Here is a 17,222-nt window from a genome sequence, read left to right on the forward strand (position 1 = left end):
AGAAATCACATGTGCTATGTAATGTGAATAGTATACACCGTGAAAGAGTATAAGCATTGTTCTGAAAAATGTATCTTTTAAAAAAATTCTCTCCTTTTTTCACTCCCTCCAGCAGGTGCAAATGTTTCAAGCCTCCCTACTCCTTCCCGAAGGCTATCCCAGATAAGGCGTCGTAAAAAAAAGACGAGAGAAGAGAGGTTTGCCGAAATCATGCAATCCACCAGGAGTGAAAGAGCTCATCTGAATGAGTGGAAGGAGACGGTTTGCAAGTATAGGAAAGAAGCCAGTGACCGTGAGGACAGGAGGGACCAACGTGAGGACATGAGGGACCAACGTGAGGACATGAGGGACCAACGTGAGAAGAGGAGAGACGCTCGAGATGAGAGGTGGCGGCAGGAAGATCAGAGGAGTCGGGAAGCAACGCTGGGGCTGCTGCGTGAGCAAACAGACATGCTCCGGCGTCTGGTGGAGCTTCAGGAACGGCTGCTGGAGAACAGAGTGCCGCTACAGCCCCTGTATAACCCCCCTACCTCCTCACCATGTTCCATAGCCTCCTCACCCAGACGTTTAAGAACACGGGGGGGGAGGCTCCGTACACCCTCCCATTCCACCCCAGTGGACAGCCCAAGCAAAAGGCTGCCATTTTTTTAACCTTTTTTTACTGGGCTTTTCCTTCCCGCTGATCCTCCTCCCAAACCCGACTCAGGTTCTGTGCCGCTACAGCCCCTGTATAACCCCCCTACCTCCTCACCATGTTCCATAGCCTCCTCACCCAGACGTTTAAGAACACGGGGGGGGGGAGGCTCCGTACACCCTCCCATTCCACCCCAGTGGACAGCCCAAGCAAAAGGCTGCCATTTTTTTAACCTTTTTTTACTGGGCTTTTCCTCCTCCCAAACCCCACTCAGGTTCTCTCCCTCTTTTTATAATCAATTAATAAAGAATAAATGATTTTTAAACAATGGTGACTTTATTTCCTTTGAAAGCAAGCTGGGGGAAGGGGGAGGGTGGGTTCCTTACAGAGAATGAGTCAATAAAGGGGGCGGGTTTTCAGGAAGGATAAACAAACATAAATTTCACACTGTAGCCTGGCCAGTCATGAAACTGGTTTTCAAAGCTTCCCTAATGCGCAGCGCTTCATCGTGTGCTCTTCTAATCGCCCTGGTGTCTGGCTGCGAGTAATCAGCAGCCAGGCGATTTGCCTCAGCCTCCCACCCTGCCATAAAGGTCTCCCCCTTGCTCTCACAGAGATTGTGAAGCACACAGCAAGCAGTAATAACAATGGGGATATTGGTTTGGCTGAGGTCTGAGCGAGTCAGTAAGGATCGCCAGCGACCTTTTAAACGGCCAAATGCACATTCTACCACCATTCTGCACTTGCTCAGCCTGTAGTTGAACAACTCCTGACTCCTGTCCAGGCTGCCTGTGTATGGCTTCATGAGCCATGGCATTAAGGGGTAGGCTGGGTCCCCAAGAATAACAATTGGCATTTCAACATCCCCCACGGTTATTTTCTGGTCCGGAAAGTAAGTCCCTTGCTGCAGCCGTTTAAACAGATTGGTGTTCCTGAAGACGCGAGCGTCATGAACCCTTCCCGGCCAGCCCACATGGATGTTGGTGAAACGTCCCTTGTGATCCACAAGTGCTTGCAGCACCATTGAAAAGTACCCCTTGCGGTTTATGTACTGGGTACCCTGGTGCTCCGGTGCCAAGATAGGAATATGGGTTCCATCTATCGCCCCACCACAGTTAGGGAATCCCATTGCAGCAAAGCCATCCACTATGACCTGCACATTTCCCAGAGTCACTACCTTTCGTAGCAGCACCTCCGTGATTGCTTTGGCTACTTGCATCACAGCAGCCCCCACAGTAGATTTGCCCACTCCAAATTGATTCCCGACTGACCGGTAGCTGTCTGGCGTTGCAAGCTTCCACAGGGCTATCGCCACTCGCTTCTCAACTGTGAGGGCTGCTCTCATCTTGGTATTCTGGCGCTTCAGGGCAGGGGAAAACAAGTCACAAAGTTCCATGAAAGTGCCCTTACGCATGCGAAAGTTTCTCAGCCACTGGGAATCGTCCTACACCTGCAGCACTATGCGGTCCCACCAGTCTGTGCTTGTTTCCCGGGCCCAGAATCGGCGTTCCAAGCCTATAACCTGGCCCATTAACATCATAATCTCCAAAGCACCGGGGCCCGCGGTTTGAGAGAATTCTGTGTCCGTGTCCATGTCCTCATCACGCTTGTCGCTGCGCTGCAATCGCCGCCTCCTCCTCCTCGCCTCTTTTTTCTGGTCCTGGGTAAGCATAAACTCCACGAGAACGCGCGAGGTGTTTACAATGTTCAAGACTGCGTTCTGGAGCACAACGGGATCCATGCTTGCTGCGGAATGGAGTCTGCAGAGTTCACTCAGGAAAAAAGGCGCGAAATGGTTGTCTGCCGTTGCTTTCAGGGAGGGAGGGGGAGGCTGTACCCAGAACCACCTGCGACAATGTTTTTTGCCCCATCATGCACTGGGGTCTCAACCCAGAATTCCAAGGGGGGTGGAGACTGCGGGAACTATGGGATAGCTATGGAAAAGCTACCCACAATGCAACGCTCTGGAAATCGATGCTACTACGGTAGCTTGGACGCACACCACCGAATTAATGGTGCCTAGTGTGGCCGAATACATTCGAATTTATAAAATCGGTTTCCTAAATTCGAATTATATAAATTCGGATTAATCCTGTAGTGTAGACATACCCAAAGACCTCTCTGCCCTTGTGTCCCCAGGCTGTTTGTCCCACCTCTGTTCCTATTCATCCCCCCATTTGTGTCTATATACTCCCCCCTCTCTTTTCTCCTCCTTCCCCATTGCTGCTATTCACTCCATCAGCTCCTGGCACCAACCCCTGGCTCCTACCCCCTTCTGCTGTCCTTCCCATCCTCTGGGTCCTGCAATTCCCTCCCTCCCTCCCTCTCTCTCTCTGCCCTACCCCTCCTGCAGTCCAATCAGGGTAGATCTTCCTCATCCTCCATGCTGCTGGGATACCACCAAGGGGAGCAGTGAGAATCTTCAGAGAATTTAGCTGCTACAGTCTCTACTTAGCATGTCAAAGCTGGGAATTTTCAGAATTTTATAACTTGGCCAAATTTGGGAAAATTTCACATGGATGGCAAGATGCATCCATGACACTAAGGTGACTCCCCTGCCAAATTTCAAGCATTTATTCCAAAATATGAAAGTAATGAAACAATTGCAAGATTTATACTTTAAAAACAACAACACATGGGTACATGCTCAGAAACAATGGAACCATTTTAATTAAAACTTTACAAAAATATTCAACCCGAGGCAGATACCCATCACGAAAAATTTCAACTTGAATGGCTGAAGTTTGGCAAAGTTGTACGCAACTGAAAAAGGTTCTTATAATTAGGTCCCTACCAAATTCATGGCCACGAAAAACGCATCACAGACCGTGAAATCTGGTCTCCCTCCTGTGAAATCTTGTCTTTTGTGGGCTTTTACCCTCTACTATACAGATTTCACAGGGGAGACCAGCGTTTCTCAAATTGGGGGTCCTAACCGAAAAGGTTACAGGGAGGTCGCAGTATTGCCACCCTTACTTCTGCACTGCCTTCAGAGCTGGGTGGCTGGAGAGCGGCGGCTGTTTGCTGGATGCCCAGCTCTGAAGGCAGCACCCCACCGATGCAGCGCAGAAGTAAGGGTGGCAATACCATACCATGCCATCCTTACTTCTGCGCTGCTGCTGGCAGTGGCTCTGCCTTCCGAGCTGGGCTCCCAGCCAGGAACCGCCGCTCTCCAGCTGCCCAGCTCTGAAGGCAGCGCCCCGCCAGCAGCAGCGCAGAAGAAAGGGTAGCAGTACCATAATACTCCCTACAATAACCTTGCGACCCCCCCACAACTTCTTTTTGGCTCAGGACCCCTACAATTACAACACCGTGAAATTTCAGATTTAAATAGGTGAAATCATGAAATTTACGATTTTTAAAATCCTATGACCGTGAAATTGATCAAAATGGACCATGAATTTGGTAGGGCCTTACTTATAATGGAGAGCATTAGGTAACCTTAACTACAGATTTAACTACCGCAACCAGTCCTGTCTATAATTTATTATGCATACACTGCAAGAGTGATAAAATGTGTGTATATATTTGACCCTGATGTTTAATTACTTTAAATGCTAAGTTCTTTCTATACTAAAAAGTAATAAACTTTTAATAAGCAGGTGGGTTATCTCCCTTCAAGTAGCGAGCACCATGAAAGCACAGGGTTCTGTTCTCACAGAGCTCATTGCAGGACTGGGGCTTTAATTTCAAAGATTTTCCCCTGCTTTTGAGTTTCAAAGACCACACAGAATTAGACTGTAAAAGACAGGACAAGAGCTATATTTTACCTCTATCATACATCGTGTCCTCTCTTGCTGAAACCGCTGTAGAAAAGGACCAACAAGGTGGTAAACATAAAGTAACTGGAATTCTGTCTTCACTATGGGTATCAAGACTTCAGTGAGGAATCTGCAGTAGTTCAAACAGGACACATCACTATTTTGTACATTTATCTTACGTTAAAGTAGCCATGCCACCAAAATCAACACGATTTTTCAACATTCAATATTATGTCACTCATTACGCTCAGACATTTATGACTGCATTTGGGGTTTTCTTGCTCTTCCTCAGACTGGTTGGGAGTGACAGCATTTTGCTATGGTGGAAATACCGTCAAAGTGTTTCATCCTCCCCTAAAACCCAAACTTAAGTGCTCATGTTAAAAATGACTGAACACTTGCTGAATAACACTCATAGAACCATACTCAGTATGTCAGCACAACTAGCCGTAGGGACCATGACTGAGCTATGAATGGTTCACACAGCCCCAAGGACTAGAAGCTGCATAGGCTCACCCAAGATCAGCCTGGAGAATGAAAGGGAGAGTCAAATGCAGGCCTCTTAGGTAGTGACACTAGCACTAAATCACTGAATAGGGTCACCTAATTGTGACTAGTACTTCATGCCATCTCCCACTTATGTAGATAATGATAAATCCAGGCCAGAATATTAAAAGATGAACTGAAAAGCTAAAATGAAAGCTGAATTAAAGCCCTCACACATGCTCTGAACGCTCCCATTAATAAGGCAGCATAGAAATACATTTTAACTAAACTTTTAATAGACTACAAGATATGAAATGCTACAGCTTCCTGGCTTGCTAAGGACATCTCCAAGTGTATCACTGCAATGTCTATTAATTTACAAAGAACTTCCCCCACTGGCTACAAATGCTACATACAAAGATTAAAAACAAAATTACGCAGAGCTGATCATAATGGATGGCATTAAGCAAGTGTATTGCCACTGCCAGTATAAGCTGCAACCAATCTGTAATGAGTAAGAAAAAACCAAACACAAGCTAAATGAGATAAAATATGCTTTACATCATACCCTGAAGGCTACCAAACACTGGTGGAGAGTCTAAAGACAAGAACCAGCTTAAAAACCAAAAAACCCTACCATCACCCATGTTTTAGAGGATTTTTTGATTACTTGTTCTGATTTGCTTTCCCTCTCCGCCACATACTTGTTGTGTGCATATTGGACACATTGTTTTCCTGTACACAGTATGGAAGGGGTGTCAAAAGTGTACTTTAAACTATCAGTTACCCATTATACATACTTTGGAATGAGGGAAAGTTGACCAATGCTAGAATGGTGCCACACGGCATGTGCCAATGCCAAAGTGTAACTACAACTCATCTCAGAGTAAGACTGATGGCAAGCTGTGAAGTCAAAGAGCTGGAATGGGTAACCAACCCACTCTGTTTCTGATGTCAAGCTAGGACTGTTGATAACACTGACAATTCGATCATGGAGGACAATCCAGTATGGCTCCTGGCAAAACAAAAAACCCCAAAGGATTGTTATTCTTTTAATTTGTAGAAGAAAAGAGAATACTTTCTCCCCCACCTCCCTCAGATTACTGTAAATTATTAAAAATATTTATATAACAGTCTTAATTTACACAAATACTTTACCTACCCATTTTCTGACAAAGATCTTAATATCTAAATAAGACAAGATACCACCAGTTCAGGAGAGAGGGAGCACGGGGATTGTTAATGAAAGGAAGGATGGAGGGACTGTTTGAAAATATGGAATTTAAAGAGTCATCTGAGGCAGAAAAGAATGGCAGTTGGTGGAAGTGGAACGGGGAACTGTTCCAGGCACAGGAACAATACAAGGCACAAGCTAAGAACATACAAACGGCCATACTGGATCAGACCAATGGTCCATCTTGCCCAGTATCCTGTCTTCCAACAGTGGCCAATGCCAGGTGCTTCAGAGGGAATGAACAGAACAGGTAATCATCAAGTGATCCATCCCCTGCCCTCCCAGCTTCTGGCAAATGGAGGCTAGGGACAAGGATGGGAAAAGGAGATAAGGGGAGGTGTGAAGGTAGGAGACTGTAGGGAGCAAAGAAAGCACAGATGCAGGACCTTGTAGATGAAGATGAGAAGCTTACATTTTTTACAATGAGAAATAGGAAGACAATGGACGGTTTCAAAGGGATGCGTGATGTAACTGGGGAGGGTGTGGAAATAACTTTGGTAGATCAAGTGGAAAGGGGACCGGAGCAGAAAAGGGGTGAAAAAGGGAAATTAAATCAAAAATATTCATCAGTGTTGAAGCGGAGTCATCAAACACTAAAACTCAGCATCTTCAAAAGATGAAAATTTCTACTAGAACATTTTAAACTCAATTATACATATTAGTTTCTATTCTTGTTTTCCTTGTTAAATTTTAAACTTCCTTTCTATGATTTATTCCTATTCCATTATGTTCTATAAAGCTATATGGGATGTGCAAAGTAGAGTTAATGTTACATCTGTCTTCTTATCTTGGGGAATTTTCTGACTTCATTCTCAAGCTTAACCACTGCACAAATTTTTTTTTTGTAGTTAATATATAGCAACTTTATTTTCCTACAAGGAAACAAGATTGTGAAAAATCCAGTTTCGCACCCCTCCCCTGCAAATCCCACAGTGGGTTTGGTCAGACAATGAAGGACAAAGCACAGATGTTTCATAAGCTTCCCAGTGGCTTTTGGAACTACTCCAGGTGCATCAGAAAGAAACTAGTTGCACTAATCCCTAGCTTTTATGGAAGAATGAATTCTTTTCTCTGTTCAGAAAATTTTAAAATACATACAGACTCACTGGTAAGGCTGTGATAATCAGTCCAATAGCATTCATCCAAGCTGTGATATTCTCTCTTGGCACCAGAGGCTGACTACAAATAGGGAGGGGGAAAAAAATCTGAAGTTATATAAGATTTCTCATGACTTTTGATATATTTATGATGAATGAAATATATTCCTAGAGAAATTATAGACTTTTGTCTTAAGAAAAAGGTATATATACAAATGCGTGACTATGTGGTTTAATTAACTGGTTAGTTGAGTACCACATTGACACTGCATGGAAAACTTTTTAAACAATTTTGTTCCTGTAGCATGTTTTCTCTTAAGAGACATTAGAGACATTTGTATGAATAAAGACATTTGAGACATTTGTATTAATAAAGTCTTCACAGTGATATCGATTCCTTTGATGACTCATTTCCCCACGATCCCAAAGCCTGCATCAGGGCAACCTTCCTTGGCTGGGTAAGGTGGGAAAGGAATCCTTTTTTTCAACCTATCATTACCACTAGGGTGACCAGATAGCAAGTGTGAAAAATCGGGACGGGGTGGGGGGTAATAGGCTCCTATATAAGAAAAAGTCCCAAATATCGGGACATCTGGTCACCCTAATTACCACTTAGAGATGGCCTTCTGAGTCACTAATTAAATGCAAGGTGCTCCGTCCCTTTACAACTCTTTCAGTACCTGCTGGCCCAAAAAGCAAGTCACTGAGCTTAGGAATGAAGTCCAAATGTCTCATGTGGCAACACAGAATGAGATCTGTAAAATGCCATCTCCAATATCACATGGTAACAATGAAAATTATAACAGATGTTAAATGCAGTATAAAAATATAAACTATGATACACTTTTGGACCTCAAGCATCCTACCAATTTTTCTGCTTTTCTCCCTGTAGTCAAAGATCTTTTGTTACAGGAACTGATGGCCCTCCCCCTCTGGATGAGTGCTACACATGGCTCCTTTCCCCTCCTGTTAACGCCTATGAACACACTGGACAAGTTGCTGACAAATGTACGGTACTTCCACCATCTCTCCCACATGAAGCTGAGTCTCAGTCAACACCAGCACCGGGATCTAAAGTATAGGTATTCACCACACGCATTTTTTGTTCTTGGCTCTTAGAATGATATCCAACACCATATTACTGCTCGCCTCCCAAAGATATCAATATATAAAACAACTTTTAAGAAAAGGAAGTTTCAGAACCAGTGAGCAATTTGTAACCACTGTACTGCTTTTTGTAGAGAGCAGTTCTGTAAGTCCAACATACCTCTTTAACACAACATTTAGAAGTGCATTGCCCACATCCTTTCCTGGAACAGCCAACGCCATGAGTTCAACACAGGTAACATGAAGAGCATGGGCAGCTGGGTTAGGAAACTCATTGAATCTCCAGTCACAGTTTGGAAATGGACCAGGCGACTTGCCAGCCATAGGTAACAATGATTAAGGAAAACAACAAATTCCCACATGGGGACTGGTAAGACGCAAACAATGTAGTTCTGCATGTACAAACTGTATTTAACACAAAATATATCTAATACACAAACAAAAGAATAGAGTCCCACAAATTCCTGATAATACGTGTGTGTATTTTTTATAACAAAACACACATACACACACACACACACGACAGTACTGAATGAAACTAATGGCCAAAGTCAACCAAAGGTACATATTTAAGATGATAAGTCAGTTATTGGAAAGCATTTTTAAAATAAATATCTACAGAAATATCTGTATATATAGCAACACATACATACACACAATACAACAGATACTTTTCTGACAGGAAGATTTATTATGTTTGGGCCATGTCAGAGTCCATTTACTCTAAACCTAAGATATTTTGTTTATTAGAAAAATGGTGAGAATTTTCTACACTATTAATAATCTTTTTTGAAGTATATTGTTAAATGTAAACATATTACTCGTATTAGAATTTTTCAGGTGGCAACATTGAAAAAAATTAAACTCTTGAATAGACAAAGAACAAACAACTGTGACTATCTGATTGCCACTGAAAATTAAAGGCGCTCCAGAACAACAACACAAAGTGCTTTTTTCTACTTATAGGACAGTGGAATCACTGGCATCATTAGATGCTTAAAACTTATGTAAACTAGGGGTTTATATACTTTTAGTTTTCCTTAATCAGAGAGACAAGTCCAGCTCCCCCGAAGTTGGACATCTCAGCAAAGTAGAGGAAATGGTGGAGTTGTGGGAGGAGGTTAACAAAGGTGCACAGAGAACTAACCAACTTCTCAGCAGGTTGGCATTAGAGAAAAGGGGAAGAGGATGGCCAGGGAGAGTCAGGGCAGGTCTACACTACAGGGCTAAATCGACGTAAGTTACGCAACTCCAGTTACGTGAAGAACGTAGCTGGAGTCAACGGACCTTACGTCGACTTATTGCGGTGTCTACACCACGCTGGGTCAATGGGAGAAACTCTCTCATCGACTTACCTTATGGTTCTCGTTCCGGTGGAGTATCGGAATCGATGGGAAGCGATTGGTGGTCGATTTAGCAGGTCTTCACTAGACCCGCTAAATTGACCCCCGGTTAATCGATCGTCATGCATCAATCCCCCGTTAAGTGGAGACAAGCCCTCAGTCCTGCAGTATTTGAACTGTATGGAATGTAACTAAACTCTGGTGAACTGAAACTACAATACTGATAATTTTCCTTAAGCACAAATCATTATAAAAAGGATATTGTCTACTAGTCTTCCAATCAGTTTGCAATAATAAGTGTCATCGGGGATCCACGGATTATCTTCTCGTACATTCATAGCAGACTTGATATAAGTGTCACTTAGACACCAGCCTTGTGGTCGATTATCTTTGAGAGAACCAATGATGGCATGGACAAGCTTCCGCTTGAGGTTTGTGCGCTCTCTGAGATGCCTCTCATAATAATGAAGAGTATTGTACAGGTATGTCACTGGACGGTCTGCCAACAAAAAACCCCCAGAAACAGTAGCATCGCACTTAATTTTTTATTGGTAATAGTAAGCTTATGCAAAATACAGGGTGAGGTAAAAACAAATACACCAAGTAGAAATGCCCCATGTTTTTATTGTTACTGTACCACTATATTAAATGAAACTGGACAAAAAGTTTATCTGAAATGAGGTCAAAACCAATACTTCAATGTTTGTGATATTGCTTAAAACATTATTTACGAATAACTAAACTCCTCCTGCAAGGCCTCTCTATATACACAGCATTAGAGAGCATCTCAAGGGGAGATTTTGATAAGAAACAAGGAGTAGAAAGAACAAGACTGACACTGTTGTGCCATTATTACAACATGGTTTGTGTTATACTCAACATGATCACAACCAAGTTAAAAAACTGTGTTTGAACCCTGCTGAGAAGGAAGAGGATGGATAGAATGGGTAGCGTTGAATAAGGTTTTTGCTAACAAGGTTTACTATATTAAAGCCCATACAACACTGAAACAGCTAGATCAGTGTTCAAAAAGAGTCAGTCATTATGGTTCTGCTAGTAAACCAAAGTTGCTCTTCAAAACAGACAGTTAGCTAATAAGGTTTGGTTTCCCATCGTGGACAGAACTTTACTGATATGCACCACGACGAAAAATCTGTAGTGATTGTATTGCAAGTATAAAGAGCTAATGGGCTTGAAGAGCTTACCATGGAATTTGTATAAGCCTCCTAGATGATCCAGTAGAGTTTCCAGGGATTTGGACACTGGAAGCAATTCCAGAAATCTGTGGATTACAATGTCAAATACTGGCAGGAAGCGGAGGCACACATTTCCGAAGTAGATGGGTAGGTACTGGGGTTGGATCTGAACAGGAGGGTTGACCTGTTCTGCCAACCCTTCAAAATACAGCTTTTCAGGATATTTCTGTAGAAATCAAAAACAGATTTTTTTAAAAGTATACTGAAAACATTACTGAGTACTTGCAATACTTTAAAATAAAAATGTACTGAACCTACATTGTACTCCATTCTGTAGACACTCCGTAACAATTTGGAATTATATGTATACACATACATCCAAAGAGAAGGTATGAATTTCATAATGAACTGGTTTCTTGAAATTTCTGTTTGTGTGCAAATCCCTAGTGGATTATGAATTTTATCTATCACAGTAACTAAATATAATTGGACAAAATATATTAAACTCATTTTTTCTTGAAAAAGTATTTTAAAAAAAGAGAAAGATCGTTTCAGATTCACTAAAACTGGTGCAGGGAGTTATAAGGTACTAAAAGGAAATTAATCCTGATAGCAGGCAGGCAGTGATACCACCACTTATCCACCCTTTTTGTCAAAGACTCCAAAGAAAATCAAGAGAGAAATAAACTCTATTGTACATTAAATGCTTCCCCTGGAGCCTGAGAACGCTGGTCTGTCATGTGTTGAATCAATACATTAAAAATAATTTGTATGCGATTTCTCCCTGGGGAAAGGAACCACACACGTAACATATAAAGCATAGCTGGATGGTACTTACATACCATGTGACGGGGCACAGTTTAAGCTTTATATAATATTCCAGCTGTCACATCCCACCCCAGCCAGCAGTTCCCACTTTTTGGGCAACACTAAAATCCGGAATGTCTCCCTCCCTGTGAGTTTTTCAATACTGTGGAAGCTTGCAGAAGCCTAGTTAAATCTGCCCCTTAATGATTACTAATGGTTAAACCTATATTAATGAAAAAACAAAATCTATATTTTCCCCAATTCACAAAGGAGAAACTGGGTCTTTGTTCTTTCTGACTGGCTTCCAGAAAAATCAAGGATTAAACATGGGATTCAGATGAGCAGAGACTCCTAATTCTTCAGACACTTCTATCTTTTAGTATTACATGCACATTTTCTTTTTACATTATTCTGTAAACATAAAATGATTTTACACTAACCCAAATATTCAAAAGTTACTAACGTTAAATGTATCTTTAAAAGTTATTGTTGTGATATTAAATGACACACTGAATAGCAGAACAAGGCATATAGCAAAAATGCAAATAATACACAAAACAAAGGACTACTTCAGCATCTCAACTGCACAGCACACATTGCACCAGAGGATTGTGCAATCTATAGTACCTTATGATAACTCATGTGTTTAGTATGCCAATCATTCTGTAGCCAGTGCTCTGGAGAGTTCTCCTTCACAAAATCACTCACTCGGTTTCTGAAATCATTAGGCTTGAGTAAGAGTAACTGAATTATGAAGTAGCAGACCTGGGCTTCATTTCCTTCATGACTGCGCATAGCCTTTAACAACAACAACAAAAGTATTAGATTGCAGAACAATATAAAATTATAGGTAATGCTGTCTGCTTTCATTCATAGAATCCAAGGCCAGAAGGGACCATTGTCAACATCTAGTCAGATCTCTAGTATAACAAAGGCCATAGAACTTCCCCAAAATAACTCCTAGAGCAGATCTTTTAGAAAAACATCCAATCTTGATTTAACAATTGCCAGTGATGGAGAATCCACCACAACTCTTGATAAATTGTTCCAATTGTTAAGTATCCTCATCGTTAATGACTTTAGGGTGATTAAACATCCTAATTTTAATATAACTGGCCAGCCAACTCACCCACTCATTATATTCTCTGTGTAGGCACAAATGGAAGCAAGGGTCTGAACTCTGGACACCATCCACTCCCAGTGATAAGTGCTCATCAACTCACTCATTTCCCAGTGGAGAAATTCTCCCATGTTCCTCAGTGAGAGGCATCCCCAATCAGTTTTATCCCAGCTGCCAAATCCATCCCTCCAACACTGATAGTATCAAGAAAGGTATGCCAGTTTCAAAATTCTAGTCATTCCAATGATAGGTACTTGTGGAATTGCAAACACTGCATTCTGTTTTTGACATATCATCTTGGACATTTCTTTTGGTAGCTCCATACCAGGAAGAGAGATTTTTAAATCTGGTGAAAGGATAGTACCTACTGAAGCAATATTTTAGCTATTTTTTTTGAGAATTCCTAACCAATGAAAAGAGCAAGGGAACTTAAAGAAAACAGCGCATACAATCCCTCGTACCCACCCTTTTGATACAGCTGGCAGATTTTTAACCTCCCTGAAACAAAGATAGCATTGTCCAAAGGCCACATGAGGTTTTCCATTTATTTGCCAATATGGCATTTCTCATGCACCTTGTTCCCTTTCAAAATATGAACAGTCATTGCAAAACTAAGATGGAAGAGAACCAGCCCCATACAATGGTGTTGTTAATTCCAATTCATTCAATGCCTTTATATGATCAATAAAGCTAGACAGAGTTCTCCTGGCCAGAGAATGGGACAATTGTGACACTCCTAGTTTTCACTCACTCAGGGGGCAAAAAAAATCTGTAGTTCTATAGTACTACTTGGTTATTGAACTAGTAATTAGTCACTATTCAATTCAATATATTTATACAAAAATGGGTGTAGTTTGCTGGGAAACAGGAGGGTGTTGCCCCCCCAAACTGCAAGCCTCAGGCAGGCATGGAATTTGCCCCCTATGTGCTGCTCTGATGGCCGGACTGGAGCTGCTTCCCCAAAAACTGAAGTCAAACTACACCTATGCAAGTGATTGCTATAGAAGTGGATCAGAAGACATTGGCCAAATTTTGGATAAAGAAACACCTTGCACCTAACTTATTAAGGTCATACTTACCAAGCATAGTATCAGTCTGTCCAGTGTTACAATATTATATTTCCACACCATGTCATTAAGAATCTCAATACATTTGTTGAGTTGCTGGCCTCCCGCTGACGTGGAGAACTCATATACCAAGAAATCTGCAAATGTCCTAACGTGAGCAACCAGAGCTCTAGCCCCAATTCTCTCCAAAACTCTAGCAAGCAGAGGGAAAGAAATGATCTTGTTACTGTAACATGCACATAGCAGAAGCGGACTGCATAATTTATAGAAGTCTTGATACATTTTTATCTGGCCAATTTTGCAGGACTGTGTTTCAAGTTTTTATACAAAATAGTCATTCAAATACAAACATCAAAACATGCTAATAAGCGTAACCGAACTCCCAGAAGTGAGGGCACTCCAAGGTCAGGATACCACAAGCTACTAATTAGCAGTGAAAATAAATCATTTTCAGCTTCATGGATATTCTGGGCATAAGTCTCTATAAATATACATGCATCAGTCTTGTAGAACTGAATTCTTCAGTAGGATGTGACATATGACATGCTGCTACAACTAGTTAATTTTTTCTGTAATATTTTTTACACACACAGTGCCAAAGGTGTCACATTTCCTAACTGTAGGGATGCCTATCAAGCATTTTATCAGATATTCAGTAATTGCTCTGACAGGCCTAGTGAGGGAGGAAAGAGGATAACTGATTTTTTGTTGGTACAGCACGTTTTAAGCTGTCTAAAACTGGAAATGAGAGTTAGACAGCCATGAAAATTATTGACGTCTTCAATTCAGAGAAAAGCCTTCTGAGCAGTCAAACCCAATAAAGCTTTTGGTATTTGGCCTTTGACTAAAGTTATTAAAATATTTCAGATAAATAGTAAATAATGACCAGAAAGACTGTCTAGAACAGTGCTTCAACGTAAGTAAAACTTTGACTTTGTAGACAACTTATCTCTCCCCACCACCCAAAAACTGCAACTCAACAGCTGAATCCTTCACCTGCATCTGTCACTTTTATCAGGAGATAAGTACATCATAGAAATTTACACATAAAAACAGCACCAACCAGTAGTAAGCACTACTGTTAGACATTATGCAATCCTTAAAGTATGTTAATCCTTCTAACTGTACATCAAAACCCATCATCTAACAATGTACTAAATCTGATTCTCTAGTGTAGAAGAACTGAGCCCACTGTACTGAAGAAAGCTTACTATCCTTAAGCTATAACTGGTACAGAATGCAGCTACACTTTTAAAAGCTCACCTGTAGCCAATCTGATTAATGTGATCAGTCTCTAACAGCATCTTCCATAGGAGGCAAAGGAATAGGGGAGGGGAGCCCTGCATGGAAAAGTGGGTGATTATATCATTCTCATTGGTCATAGACTTCCACTTTCGGTATTCCTCTTCCACATTCTTCTTAAGGTTAAAACGGCTTTCTTGGGGAACATTATTCTGTTTGAAAAATGCCTGAAATAAAGTGTGTTTGTTGTTAACTGACAAGTCTGAAACATTTAAGCAGTGTTGTTGTAGCTATGTCAGTCCCAGAATATTAAAGAGACAAGGTAATATCTTTTATTGGACCAACCTCTGTTGGAGAGAGACGAGCTTTTGAGCTTACACAAAGCTCTTCTTCAGATCTGGGAAATGTACTCAGTGTCACAGCCACCCAAACACCCTGAGAGAAGCTGCTTCAATACAGAAATAAAACTCCCTCTGACCACACACCCCTTGTTGTCACCTATCACCCCACACTGGAACCCACCCGGGGTATCATCAAACAACTACAACTCATTCAATGGGGATCCCATCCTTAAAGAAATCTTTTCTGAACCCCCCTCTTCTGGCCTTCAAACAGCCCCCCTCAACCTCATCATCAAAAGCAAGCTCCCCACAGACCAAGACACCTCGAAGTGGCAGCACACCCTGCCAGAACAACAGATACAAAACCTGCTGACATATCTCCACTATGAATGAAAACCTTTTCCAATGTGAAAGAAGTAATTTGTCATATACATCAACTGGATAATTTTGCAAAGATCTGCAAACACTGCTTTAACTTTTTTTGGTCAGAACCACTTCCCAAACATTTCATCCTAAAACACCTACCGTTTCAAAATCATGCATGATTTCTCATGTGACTTGAGCATAATGTAGAAGGAACAAGGGAAGAAAACTAACTATGAAGGGGACAACAAAGATCCCACTGAGATAATTATTTTCCCAGCTGTTCAAGCACTTAGTTTGAAACAATTACCTGCAGTGGAGCTGGAAAACAGCTTAGTGTGTGTGAAGCCCAGTTATGGGGAGTGAAACTCATGATAGTCTGCAATATGTCCTTGCACCAAGTTCCCTGAATTGAATCGGAGCCTGTGAAAAAGTCTAAATGGACACATATGCAACATTAATCAAACACAATGGATTGGTGAAATTGGATCGTCACATAAAACTTACATTTCTTCCCCAGGCTTTTACATTAGTAGGACTGAAATCTTGGAAAACACAGACAGGTTTACTTATTTGTCTGTCTAAAATGTTTATATTGTCCATCCTCCCTTTCCCCCCCCCCCCCCTTTTCACACTCCTGATTGATTCTGTAGAACCAACACACCGGCAGGGAGAATGGGCTGAATTATATCCTGCTGAAGATGCACAAATCAAAAGTGATAATAGTTTCAGAATTCCTATGTTGCAGTTGCAGAATCTTTCTGGCTGTTGACAAATGAGCTAGAAATAACCCAGTTTCATTTTAAGTTTCTAGACTTAGCTTGCTGGACTGGCAATTGCAAGACACACCTTGCTTGTAAACTGAGCAGGTATCATATGGAAATCATTGAGAGACAGTCAACATGGAATCCCAAGACGTCATTTTTAAAGAATCAACTTTTCTAAACAGAAATGCACGTGAAGCATTATCCTATGAAACATTCTAACTTAGTCAATATAAAAAGCTAGTGTTAATGCAATGTTAAAGTTGCAAAAAATCGAGCAAAAAAGGTCAGAAACTGCCAAAAATCCCTTCCCCATTCAAACTTTCATTCTCTTGGCTTTTCTGATATTACAATTATACTAATTCTCCAGTCAGTCTCCAGACTAGATCTGAATTTCCAAAGTAAAAAAAAAAAAAAAAAAAAACAGGAAAAAAAAAAAAAAGCTTTTAACTCTCTCCTATCCAAAACACTCACCCCAACCTTTCAGGCCTTTATAAATCATAAAAAGACAAAAAAGGACACAAAAGCCAAGTTTTCTTTTGCTTTGCAGATCGCCTTTAAGAAGGTTTCTTCCACAACATTAACCTTAGCCCTGTTGTACATTCCATATATATTTATGGTGTGCATTAGTACATGAGCATTTAAATTTAATAAGGAAAA

At 41.2% G+C, this 17,222-nt stretch overlaps 1 protein-coding gene across 7 annotated transcripts in view; it reads right to left on the reverse strand.

The window, feature by feature from the left end:
* Positions 1 to 17,222, reverse strand: part of LOC135875485 (mediator of RNA polymerase II transcription subunit 23) — a 56,438-nt gene that overhangs the window by 6,727 nt on the left and 32,489 nt on the right. For 4 of the 7 annotated variants that reach the window (XM_065400331.1, XM_065400332.1, XM_065400336.1 and 1 more), the window contains 10 exons: positions 16,109 to 16,233; positions 15,116 to 15,321; positions 13,865 to 14,045; positions 12,293 to 12,463; positions 10,868 to 11,084; positions 9,925 to 10,161; positions 8,480 to 8,645; positions 7,222 to 7,294; positions 5,682 to 5,896; positions 4,405 to 4,525 (listed from right to left, as the gene is read on the reverse strand). In XM_065400331.1, the coding sequence (XP_065256403.1) occupies positions 4,405 to 4,525; positions 5,682 to 5,896; positions 7,222 to 7,294; positions 8,480 to 8,645; positions 9,925 to 10,161; positions 10,868 to 11,084; positions 12,293 to 12,463; positions 13,865 to 14,045; positions 15,116 to 15,321; positions 16,109 to 16,233 (1,712 nt within the window). The remainder of the gene's footprint in view (positions 1 to 4,404; positions 4,526 to 5,681; positions 5,897 to 7,221; positions 7,295 to 8,479; positions 8,646 to 9,924; positions 10,162 to 10,867; positions 11,085 to 12,292; positions 12,464 to 13,864; positions 14,046 to 15,115; positions 15,322 to 16,108; positions 16,234 to 17,222) is intronic. The other 3 variants (XM_065400333.1, XM_065400334.1, XM_065400337.1) reach the window with 3 other exon arrangements.

Source organism: Emys orbicularis, chromosome 3 (assembly GCF_028017835.1).
Source record: "Emys orbicularis isolate rEmyOrb1 chromosome 3, rEmyOrb1.hap1, whole genome shotgun sequence".
Taxonomy (NCBI): domain Eukaryota; kingdom Metazoa; phylum Chordata; order Testudines; family Emydidae; genus Emys; species Emys orbicularis.